Source organism: Apis dorsata, unplaced genomic scaffold, assembly GCF_000469605.1.
Source record: "Apis dorsata unplaced genomic scaffold, Apis dorsata 1.3 scaffold_37, whole genome shotgun sequence".
Taxonomy (NCBI): domain Eukaryota; kingdom Metazoa; phylum Arthropoda; class Insecta; order Hymenoptera; family Apidae; genus Apis; species Apis dorsata.
Window position 1 is genome coordinate 312324 of NW_006263339.1, and position 13084 is coordinate 325407.

A 13084-nucleotide genomic window follows, 5' to 3' on the forward strand; every position below is an offset into this window, starting at 1 on the left:
CTTCGTGAGCGCATTACTATAATCATGGACTTAATACTTCAACAGGGACAGTCCTGGTCTAATTACGCTGGAACTTCAAAACAACCCTTTGGAAGAGGTTAAGGGTCACTTCTTAAAATGTCGCACCTTGCTCTACCTCGATTTGAACTCGTGCGGTATACGCCATCTGAACACGCAATTCTTCCACAATACAACGAATCTAAATAAACTCGACTTGTCTCATAATCCACTTGGACAAATTAAGCCTGGCCCGTTCGATCATCTCGCCAATTTGGAATACCTGAAGCTGAACGCTTGCAACTTGACCCACATTTCATCGATCGCGTTTGCCCATTTGGAAAATCTTCGAGAGCTCGAGATGGCGGAAAATGATCTACGCACGTTAAGTTGGACGAGTGTATTAGCGCCTTTAGTTCGATTAGAATATTTAAACATCAGAAAGACTGGCATCACCAATCTACCAGGCGATGCCTTCGCACAGAACTTATATCTTAGACAATTGGTCCTTGCTGATAATGAATTGTGGCACTTGGACGTTGGAAATACATTGGGTCATAACTTGCACAGTCTTCAATCGTTGGATCTATCGAATTGCAATCTGCAAGATCGCCTTTCCGAAGAGGCTTTCAAAAACGCTAGTAAACTGCGCGTGTTGAACTTGAGTGGTAATCCAATGTTCGCCGCTGATTTGACAGTTGTTCTGCGTCATTTGCCAAAACTTCATAAACTTTCATTGAGCAAATGCAGCCTGCAACGTCTACCAAACGCGTTCCATATTTTTAAACATTTGGAAGAATTAGATATCTCGCATAATCCTCTGACAGACGCGTTCGTCAGTTTACTAAACCCGCTAGAATCGTTAGAATATCTGGACATGTCTTATTGTAATCTTGGTTACGTTGGAAACAACACATTTGCTCACATGACTTTTCTCAAGAAACTGATCTTATCCGGAAACAAATTGCATACGCTAGAAGAAGGATTATTCGCTAATCTGACACGATTGGAGAGTTTAGAATTGAACAACTGCGATCTGAAGACTCCTATTGATCCCAAGGTGTTCGGTGATCGCATCACCACCGACATCATCGAACTCAAACTCAGTGGAAATTCTTTAGAAGTATCCGAGGATGGCCCCCTATTACCGACACAATTGTCCAATCTCGAAATCCTCGACCTCAGCAATTGTAATCTGACTCATCTGAATGAAAATCTCTTTTCCACGACGAAAAACTTGACCCAATTAAATCTATCCAGCAACACTATTTCCGGCACAGAGAATCTTGTCTGTCTAAAGAAGTTACGCATGCTAGAGCATCTGGATCTGAGCAACAACAGTTTGGCTACTATCAACCGGCGAGTTTTCAAGTTCAATTCACGTCTGTTATCGGTCAACTTACTGGGCAATCCATTCGTATGCAACTGCTTCATCACTGATATGTGGGACTGGGCTGTGCAAGTGAAGAACGATCTACACGTGTTGGTAGGCAGTCAACCGGCAAATTTCGAAACCGGTGCAGCGAAATTGAGAAAGAGCCTGTCCTGTACCTACGACGACGATACTTATCGCCAGATTGAGCAAGCTCGCGCTAGTGGTGATCGTCCTTCTAGAAAAGGCGACTTGTCCCGCACCCGTACCTGGGCGAAATATGTTCGTGAGTCGAATTGCGGTCGTAGTTTATGATACATAGCGAACAAATTTCAACATCCAATGCTGAATTTCTTTTACGAGAAGACACACAGCAGACAAAGAAGCGAGTTGTAACGTATCGTTGAAAACTGCAAGGCGTATGCAATTATACCATACACATTTACACGTGTACATATATAATTATGCGCCATTTTGTTAATAAGTAAGACTTATCTATTCCCCGAACGAAGCCAAAAAAACGTCCCTTTTACTTCTATGAGGCATATGACTTTATTTTTGTAGCTGGTTTCAATAGGATTAAGATGTATCGGTAAGATGTATCGCTTGATACGCATGTATCGAGCGATAAGATGTTGAAAAATTTTTATACGCGGAGATAATTTGACCTCGCGTTACATTTTGGTTGAATGGAATCTATGTATCGTATGTATTATTTCATGCGAGCATCGTCATCCTCGTAAAATCAGAAGATGGTGATCGATCATTCTTTTAGATGGGAACGATGACCATCTTCGACGAACTTCGACCCTTTCATAGTTTGAGGGAAAACGTATTTATACGCTGGAACGTTGTACTTGTATTTCGTTGAAGAGCGGGGCAATACGTCTAATGTCGGTTGGGATGATTAATGTAACGAGGGGTGATAAAAGAAAAAATATTTATCGATCGTCGGAACAACGGGAGGTTCTCGAATTATCAATCACTCTTTTACTTCGAATCTCTTTTGTGTTTCACAGACGCCTCTTTTTTTTCACACATTGATGCGAGAATTAATGGTCGAAATCTAAGACCATTCGTTGTTCCGATGACAATGGTGCCGTGTTTTTAATTAATCTCGCTCGAGGATCGAATTAATTCTCACATTTTATTCGCGTCTTACGTGAATAATAAAATTGAGTTGAATCAATTAATTGATAAAAATTGTAACAAAAAATTGTTCAATTAAATAATGCATATTAAATCAAAACAATATTCATGATAAAATGAAGAAATTCTTGGAAAAAGTTTAATCTTTACATTGAAATCGAACATAGATTCTATTTAAGCATTGAATAACGTAAAATCGTCAATTATCTTCGCGCAATTGCGTGAATAATTAATACAAGGTTTTTGCATGCTCGTACTTTTGTATCTATTATTTTTCTGTTATTATGCGAGCATGTTACGTAAATGAGTATGGATATCGCCAGATATATATTTCCATTTAGAAAAATATTTAGTTGTTCAAATTATTGACTTTCAACTGAATTGAAATTGATATTGATCATATTATTTTTTTAATTAATTAAAATAATTCGTGATTTGTTAACACAGTTCTACTTATAATTTCTAATCTTATAATTTATTGTTTATGATTTAAATTCTCTTTTTTTATTAATAATTTAATAATTAATAATTTAATAATTTAATCTAATTCTGTTTTGTTCTACTAATTGAGGATCAATGATTTCATAAGATTTATCATTTGTTCTTATTATTATTGTTAATAATAATAGTATATTAAATTCAATTATATAATCAATATATAATAGTATATTAGCTTCAATTAGTTTTTGTTTTTCTTTATAATATATTTATTAAGTTCAATAGTTGAGCGTATTTAGATTATTTTAGAATACAATTATTTTATAATTATCAAGAGTAATAATGTTTTTCAATTGTTACTACTTTGCAATTAATGTCACGTGCCGAAAAACATTTGTCTTCTTTGGAAATTGAATTTCGTTTATGTATTCATCTATATTTTTCTTTTGTAATTATTTGCTATATTTGAACCATAAAGTGTTCTTTGGCGGTGTTCATATATAAATATAGAATACTCTTATAAAATTTTGATTCTCATTCCTAATTCTTTCTTTTCTTAAAATTAAACAGAGGCGATTTAAATCTAATTTACATATTTGTATTAAATTATAAAACAATAGACATGTAAATCAGATTTTTAATTCACAAATTTACATAAAAACAAACATGAATAAAATCAAATGCCAGAACGATTTCACTATATTTATGAAATGTATAAGACTGTATTTAATAAAGAAATCATTTTCTTGGTACATGATTGTCTTTCTTTTTTTATTTTTACTGAACACATATACTACGTAGAGTATTATAATTTAAATTAATAATTTATTTTTTGTTGAAAATTAAATATAATTTCAAGTTTATGACAAATATTTATATATCTTTTATTTTAACAACTTTTTATCGATATTATTATAATTATCTGATAATTATTGATATAAAAATTGATTCAGTCATACCTACTTACATAACATATATGTCATGAACCTATTTTATCTTTAATTATATTTGACATTCCTAAATGTCATCAGAATATTTTTAAACAATTTTGAAACAGAAAAAATAAAAAAGGACTTTGCTTCTTGCATATGTTTTTAATATAATGCTTACTATTAAAATCTATTAAAAAAGACGGCGATTTTTAATAAAAAAAAAACAAATATTATAGTTCTTAGTTATCTATTCTATATATCTTTTTATCAATTTTAATTTAAAATCAATTTTAATTTTAAATTAAAATTTGTTAAAAGAATTTTTGTTATTTTTATTGCATAGATTTTATTATAATAAAAATTATATTATTTCGTTCCGTTTCGCAACTTATAGTATTATTTTTTGCTAATAAGTTAAATAATTATGACATAGAAATGTTATATTTTGATAATAATAAGAGATATAACATATAGTTAGTAGTAAAATACTGAAACGTAATTTCTGCCAATTATCGGAAAAATTAGTTAGATATTTTAAAAAATGATAAATATATAGATAATAAATAAAAAAAATAAGTATAGAAAATTAACGTAAATTTTTACTTACAATTTATATATATTTTTATATTTTTTTTGAAAAATCAAAATATAAATTCTTAATATTAATTTAAAAAATATAAAAATATAATAAAATTAAAAATTTTAAATAATAAAAATAATTTATCAATTGATTAATAAAAATTAATTGATTAAAGATTTTGTATATAATATAATTACAATCTGTTTTTGATTAAAGTATATTTTATATTTATTTATATTAATAGTTATCAGATCATTGATATATCAATATTAATATATCATTATATCAAAATATTATTTTTTTCCGTGAAATTTAAAATCAAAACCGAATAATTAATTAATCATCTTAATTTATGAAATATTATTCAGGTATGTAAACTTACATAATGAATTATTGCATAGAAATTAATTAAATTATTCACAAATTGATCATATCTTTATTGCACTTTTATATATTTCTCTTATGTTTGCAATATTATAAACTTTATTTCTCATTTCTCTAATCGGTCATAATGATAATATTTTATCACACAACAAATGAAAAATTTTTTATAATAATTTTTTCTGATCTTTGGACTGCAAAAAGAATGATTTCTTACTATACTTATAACAGTACTCGTATATATATATATACATATATGATATTATATATGATAAAATTATATGTTTAATTGTTAATTTTCTTTAATTATTGATTGTTTTATTCTTTTATTAATTATTTGCTATTATATTCTAAATTCTATTTTCATAAAATGTTCTTTAAAACAGCTTTTTAAAATAAATGCATTAAATAGAAACAAATTTATAATCTGAAATTATAACCTGAAAAAAATAATATATGTACATAATTATATCAGCTATATCACTAACCACAATTAGTAGATCTATATTCTATATTTATGTGTTTTGACTAAAGAAATAGAGTATTACATATTTTATTACATATATACATTATTACATTTATTATATAATATATTTGAAGTAATAAAACATATTATTATAATATTGACATATAATTTTCAATATTATAACTAAAAAAAATTAATTATAACTAAAATAATTATAATTAAATAATAACTAAAATTAATTATAACTAAAAAAAAAAATTTTTTAAATTATATAATTAGAATAAACATACTGTAATTAATTAGTTTTTATTCTGTTCTATTCTATTTTCTAGTAGTAAAAAAAATAAAATATACAAAATAAATAATAAATAATAAAAATAAATGAATATAATTAAATTAATTATAATTTAAATAGAAAATGACTTCCAAATTATAACTCTTATAAAATAGGTACGATTTATTGAAAATAAACGATGTGACATACATAACGACATGTAGATTATATTCATAAACACTAATACGAGTGAAATGTTGCGGCTTCCAGTCACATTTGTTACATATATACAGAGAATTATTGTTTGCATCGAAATTGTTTCATATAAAACCATGATAAAACTTTAATTAAAATGTAGATATAATCGAATCGAATAAAAAACTGTTTCTTAATATGTCACTAATATGAAATGATAAAACAATAAATTGCAATATTATAATTATAAATAATTAAAAAAAATATTGTTTACATATTATTATATTCATTAATCTTAACCCTATCAATTGATATGTAAAACGTGCAGAATTCACTTTCATTGATAGTGATAATATAAAAGTTCAAATGATCGCATTATGTAATTCCTCGTTACATACTTTGCACACGACTCCCATATTTCTGGACGTGTATACGTACAAAATGACGTGACGAGTTAGTTCATGAGTGTGGGAGCGGATCCATTGGTGTGCACGTGACTGAATCTCGAATATATGTCTATGTCGTATAGTCGGTGCATAAGTTGTGGTATTGGTTGGCTGTCTAGTAAGCTAGTTGGCCGTCCAATTATTTAAACATCATCCGCGCAGTCGCGCGAGTCTGTCTCAATGCTTAACCATCGGTTGTGTACCGGCATTCAGCAAGTAAAGATTATCAGTACTAGTCAGTGGTCTCTTGATCAGTGATATTGCCTGACGCTGCCTCTGTCAGCAGTCTGTCGGACGTATCGATAGAGTACACGATGTTAAGTATATTTGAACCACTTCTCGACATTCCGGTTGTCTACTACGGGGCGCTGCTGGGCGTTGGATTCTGTATCTATTATCTTTTTGAAGTAGTTAAAGTAAGTACTTAAGTATTTACACGATTCTTCTTTTTTCATCGAATTATTTTTTACGATTTTTATCGTTAATAAATTCATAATTATAAGTTTTTTTCTGAAAGCAATAAATAAATAAGAAATCATGACTTATAAAAAAAAATTAAAATTAAATATGTCATATTATTGTTTCAAATATTTTATGAAATTGATATTGATAATATATCATAAGAAAATAACTTAATGATATAATTATATATCGATTTCAACGTTAAAAATGACACACATTATTTATTTTATTTTAAAAAAAATATGTACTTTAAAAGAATTATGTTTATAAATAATTTTTGAACTGAAAAATGTGAAATTAATTAATACTTATAATTTCATAATATTGGTAGATTCCATGTAATAATATTTTATTTTTCAATCAATTTCAAATCAAATTATACGTGACAATAGTTAACAAAGCTATTCATAAGTTTTTAACTTTCATTAAATTCAATCATCACATTTAGTTTAGAATTACGAATCTTTCAAGTATGACTTATAATAAAAAAAAAATTTAATTAAAAACACACAAATTAAATCATTGATAATCAAATTTGATATAAAAATATATTTATATTTATTATTTGATTTTACATTATAATTATTATTTAATTAATAATATACTTTTTAACAATCTTCATATAAAAAATTTGTTTATAAATGAATTAATATTATAAATTATAAAACAAAATTAAAAAAATTAATATTTTATTAATATCATTAATATAAACAGTTTTATTTTTTAATATCCATAAGATTTTAAATTAGATTTTAAATATTTTTTATTATTTATTATTTCATGTTAACATTAAATAGATTAAAAAATAATTTTTTTCGGTATATTTAAAGTGTATAATAATTATATCTATATTTGATTGATTTATCTTTGATTTAAAGATATCCAAAGTCGAAAAATTTTTTATTATCATATTAATAATATATTGGGCCTGATATATTATCAGGATTTCCGCGATACGAATACATACTTCGAACTCTCACACGACCCTTCGTAGTTCGTACGAGTCACGAGGAGATGTACGATCTATTAATTTGACCTTAAAACTCCGAGGCACTTGCCCCGACCAATTGTGCACGTATAGTGTACGACGCGCAATGCACGCACACCGGAACAGGTGATATCGTACTTTTAGTAAATAAAGAATAATATAGTGTTATAATAATAATAAATAATAACTTTACATTATATGATTAATCCTGTTTAAATAAATAATAAATAAAAATAAATAATATTTAATTCACTTTCATTCAATTAAAAGAAATTAATAAATATAAAAAATTAATTTGATATAATGTATATTGTGTATAGAAAAGTAGAAAATATATAAAAGATAGTTTCACAAAAAATAAAAAGACAAAAATTATATATAATTAATATTTTGTTTTTTTATAATTACAAAATTATCGATAATGAATTATTTAATGAAATATTTGTATTTGAAAAGCATTTTAAATATCAAATATAATAATTTTTTTCATTTTTTCATCTTTATTTTTTAATAAAGATGAACTGCTAAGTTCAATGAATGGTATAGAATAGACCGATTTAACAATCAATTACAGAAACATTGTGCTCGTCTACGGACATTATATTGAGCCTTGCAAATACATGTAACGAACATTTATTTTTTCTTGACGTTATAATTGTTATATATATTAATAAAAACAAATATTTCAATAATTAACAAATTATTGAATTATATATAAACATCATTTGAGTTTCTTAAATAATATTCAATAGACAGAAAAAATTTTAAATTAATTCAAACTTAAAATATTTAATATCAATTATATACATATGCATGTAATCATTTTCAGAAATCAAATTAAAAAATATTTCGCATTATTATTACATATTAATTATTTCGTATAAATAGTTAAATAGTGTTTCGTATAAATAGTTTTTTAAGATAGTTTTAAGATATTATTACACTCTTTTTAATTTATTTTGATGCTTATTTTATTTTAATAATATTTATTAAATATTTAAATAACGAAACACATAACTTTTTAAAAATTAAATATTACATAAACATTAAATAGAGAAAAATAGAAGATACTAAAATAAAAGTAGAATGATATAATTATTTTAATGGATTTTTCAAAAAAATATTTTTTTTTTCATATTTTTACATCACAAATTATTATGAAATAATTAATATGAATTTAAATACGAGAGGAAAGAAGAAAAAAAGAAAATAATTTACAATTATTCATTACAAGTAACTCATTACAATAATTATGACATATATAAATATATAAATATATAAATATTAATTAAATCCGATTTATTAAAATCAGAGACAATAATTAGAATTCAAAATTTATAGAAGAAAAACGTTATAAAAATTGAAAATAAATAAATATGTTACTTGAATTTTGATATTCTCTATAAATTATCTTTAATTGTCAACTGTTCAATTTCAATATTTGTTCATTAAACTGTTTATTACACTAATAAATTAATGAGGAAAAATTAAAGATCTTTCTATATGATTTTCAGACACCGATGCTAGTATGCGCAAATGGACCATTCCGAGAGTTTTTAGAAGAACATGTACCTTTGGTGAGGAATAAATTTTGGCCAACCTTATGGTGTTTCGAATCAAGGGCACAAACAATTATAGCCAGCATTCTTAGATCTCGAATCTTGCCACCAATTCACTATCGCAGGTTGGTAAGTTTACTTTTAACATTTGTCGATGGAACTTATGCGTCATTGATATTTTTTCTGATTCATTTTTTGCATGATACATAAATTCGTGCGTCATCGATAATTTTTGAAGAAATTTAGAATTAAAAATATGATATAAGCAAATATTAATAAGCATAATTAAACTTTAATTATCTTAGATTCGTTTTAATTTAATTAATCGATCGTAACGCAGAGAGATTCTGACCTTGTCAGATGGAGGTGAAGTGGCCTTGGATTGGGCAGAAGAGGGATGTTCTGCTGTTTCGCCAATTGTGATTATTTTGCCAGGACTCACTGGTGCAAGTCAAGCGGAATATATTAAGTGCCTTGTCTCATCCGCGAAAAAAGTTGGAATACGATGCGTAATCTTCAATAACAGAGGGTTAGGAGGCGTAGAATTGAAGGTAAAGCAATACTTAATCTTCTGACCTTTTAACGACAAGTTATGATCTCATTAAGTTGCAAGATCATTGTCATCATTTATAGGGAAATATACATGGAAATAAAAAAGATCATATGAAAAAGACTGAAAGATTTGGAATAGAAATTTAGTCAGATAATCATATAAAATTTCAGACTCCACGAACATATTGTGCTGCAAATAGTGATGATTTAACAGAGGTTGTTGACTATGTAAAGAAGATTCATCCCAATGTACTTCTTGGAGCGACGGGAATCTCAATGGGAGGGTAATAAGAAAATCTTTTTTAACATAAAATTAAATAAATCATACATATAAATTATTTATTAAAAAAAACTATTACGAAAAATATAATCAATATATGGCATATATTATATTGTCATAATAATATTCTTTATCATGTATATATTTTTTTAGATTAATTTTAGGCAATTATTTAGCACGACAAGGAAAAATAGCCAAAAATAAATTGAAAGGATGTTTCTTGATTTCTGTGCCATGGAACGTATTTGCCGCGACAAAGAGCACAGAAGAGAATTATTTTAACTTGATTTTAAATAAATATTTAGCCTTTTCACTTCGTCAACAAGTAAAACGCTTGCATTATTCTTCGGAAAGTGGAATGTTCGATGTTGACATTGATTCTCTTCTTAAAGTAAGATTTTGATTATTTTTATCAAACTATCAAATATAAAAGAAAATAGAAATACATATATAATTATATGCAAAAATATTTCTCTTCTCTTATTTAGAGTCAAACTGTAAGAGAATTTGATTCACAATTTACGGTGAAACAATTCGGCTATAAAGATGTAGAGGATTATTATTCCAACGCAACTATACATGATAAATTACATTTGATTGACGTACCATTATTGTGTCTTAGTGCTGCGGATGATCCATTTCAACCAGTTCAAGGTAACTTAATCAATCGACTGACTGCATTAGTTATGCTTATTTTTAAAATGAGTTATTTGAAATAAATTATTTGTGATTATTTGAAATAATTTTGTTAATACATTTTATTCTTCTTATCGATATTTAGCCATACCACTGAAGGAAATATCACAAACTAAAAAAGTAGCTGTTGTTGTAACATCTCGTGGCGGACATATTGGTTTCATGGAGGGTATGTGGCCGGTAAAAGAAGAACAATATATGGGTAAATTATTTTCACAGTTTTTTACCGCCCTATTCACTACTAATTTAGAGCATCAATTATTGTGACGAACTTATAAACTAAATATCAAATACATTCACAAATATCAAATATCAAATATTTCGTTTACATTCGAGTATTGTATAAAAATTATCACGTGCCATAATTGAAGATTGGACATGGAAAAGGTTATGAGTAAAATATATTATATTATGATGAAACTGATTCATCTTTTATAATATAAAACTTTTTTTTATGTTAATAAATAATATTTTTATTTATTGAAATAAAGATATCAAAATTTAGTATATGTAAAAAATAATTAATTTTTATATATTTTATCAATAAATAATATCTTAATGAAAAAATTCTTTTACATATATAGTTTTTATTACATCCAGTCTTCAATTAATCGTGTTCAGGGTATTGCACATATGTGATTTTATTAGTATTAAGAAATATCAAATTTTCACATCGCTTTTACATTAAAAATTGTTCAATAATTACCTTTGGGACATTGATATCTATAATATAGATATAATTTTTTACACATGAATATTATAAAATATGTAGGGATAAAATATATTATATTTATTTTTAATATTATAAGTTTTTATTATTAAATGTTATTATGCATATCAATATTCAAATTAAAATAAATAAAAATTTAATTTCATTTATTTATATTGTATGCAAATTTTGCTTCAAATTATAAAAACTTTATATCATCTGAAATATAATTTTATAAAACATAAATCTGCGAAAACAAAATTGTAAAATAGAAAGAAAAGTTTATAATCCTAAAGTTCCTAAATGTTTTAAAAATTAATATCAAAATTTTATTAATAAATTGTTAATTTTTAAAAAATAGAAATAACACTTCACATTTAAAAATTTCATATTAATTGTGATATTAAAAGCAAAAATATACATATTGTTAAATTTTATATATAGTTTCTGTTATAAACTTTATACATAAATAATATATTGTAATAATATATTGTAATAAAATATTGTGAAGAAAAATATACTGTAGTATTTCAAAATATTTTCCTTTAAAATTTCTTTAATGTTAAACCTATATAGAAAATAAAATATTAATAATAAAAAATTATTTATTTTTATTTAATTATTTATATTTAATAAAAAAATCTATATAATTATATATTCATAAAATTATTGAATTTTAAAAGACAATAAAATAAATTGGAAAACATTTTGTATTTTTCATATATCTTACGAAAATAGATAGTAAATTAGTAAATTACATGAATTTTTTATTCTATAGAATAAAAATTTTTCTTATAAAATAATTTACTAAAAAATATTCTTCTGTATTTCATAATACATATAATAATAATGTGAAAATACTTTTCCAATTATAAATATTAAAAATAATCCTGCTTTTTACTGTTAGAAACAAAATAGTTTTTTCTATTTTTTCTCTATTTGACATGCTAATAATATTGTATTATGCGTATATATTCAACACAAATTAAAGATAATGATTGAAGCAGGACAAAATACAAAAAATATGCTTTATGAATAGAATTATATTAAAAGACTTATGCATAGTATCAAATGTAAGAATGTTAATATTCTTAATATGTTATAATTTGAATTCTAAATCCAATGATTTCACAATAAATGCTAAAATATCTGTACTTTCTTCAATCTAAAATAAAAAAATATTCTATAATGACATGAAAATTATATATATAGTACAAATTAATTAATATTAAAAAATTTACTAACCACTTTCATAGTTGGTTTTCCACCACCATGTCCAGCTTTAGTCTCTATTTTAATTAATAAGGGATTCGTTTGTTGCGGTAATTTTCCTAACGTATACTGTAGAGTAGCGATAAGTTTTAGACTATGTAATGGTACTACCCGATCATCGTGATCGGCAGTCAATAATAATGTTGCAGGATACTGTCCATTTTCTGGAACTCTTACATTATGTAATGGGGAATATTTTATAAGATTTTCAAAATGTTTTGAATCATCTGAACTACCATAATCAGATACCCAAGCAACACCAATAGTAAATTTATGGAAACGTAACATATCCATTACTCTATACAATAGATGTAGAATACATTAAAAAAAAAAAAA

At 25.4% G+C, this 13084-nt stretch overlaps 3 protein-coding genes and 1 long non-coding RNA gene across 10 annotated transcripts in view; 3 read left to right on the forward strand and 1 right to left on the reverse strand.

Moving 5' to 3' along the window:
* The window catches only part of LOC102674197 (protein artichoke-like), a 9507-nt gene extending 7138 nt beyond the window's left edge, over nucleotides 1-2369 (forward strand). For both annotated transcript variants that reach the window (XM_031512895.1, XM_006608428.2), the window contains one exon: nucleotides 46-2369. In XM_031512895.1, the coding sequence (XP_031368755.1) occupies nucleotides 46-1684 (1639 nt within the window). In that variant the 3' untranslated portion in view covers nucleotides 1685-2369. The remainder of the gene's footprint in view (nucleotides 1-45) is intronic.
* LOC116186271 overlaps nucleotides 1-12615 on the forward strand; it is a 23211-nt gene extending 10596 nt beyond the window's left edge. The window contains exon 2 of the long non-coding RNA XR_004151232.1: nucleotides 12516-12615. This is a non-coding gene — a long non-coding RNA (uncharacterized LOC116186271). The remainder of the gene's footprint in view (nucleotides 1-12515) is intronic.
* Nucleotides 5911-11271, forward strand: LOC102674418 (phospholipase ABHD3). 2 transcript variants are annotated; one of them, XM_006608429.2, is made up of 7 exons: nucleotides 5911-6646; nucleotides 9195-9364; nucleotides 9580-9790; nucleotides 9963-10075; nucleotides 10225-10462; nucleotides 10560-10725; nucleotides 10853-11271. In XM_006608429.2, exons 1-7 carry the CDS (start codon nucleotides 6545-6547, stop codon nucleotides 11032-11034), a joined length of 1182 nt encoding a protein of 393 aa, XP_006608492.1. In that variant the 5' UTR covers nucleotides 5911-6544; the 3' UTR covers nucleotides 11035-11271. The 2 variants fall into 2 exon arrangements, with proteins under 2 accessions (XP_006608492.1, XP_006608493.1); XM_006608430.2 differs by lacking the exon at nucleotides 5911-6646 and adding an exon at nucleotides 7754-7806.
* The window catches only part of LOC102674986 (prolyl endopeptidase-like), a 5010-nt gene continuing 4427 nt past the window's right edge, over nucleotides 12502-13084 (reverse strand). For all 5 annotated transcript variants that reach the window (XM_006608435.2, XM_031512882.1, XM_006608434.2 and 2 more), the window contains 2 exons: nucleotides 12722-13046; nucleotides 12502-12641 (listed from right to left, as the gene is read on the reverse strand). In XM_006608435.2, coding sequence (XP_006608498.1) covers nucleotides 12576-12641; nucleotides 12722-13046 — 391 coding nt within the window. In that variant the 3' untranslated portion in view covers nucleotides 12502-12575. The remainder of the gene's footprint in view (nucleotides 12642-12721; nucleotides 13047-13084) is intronic.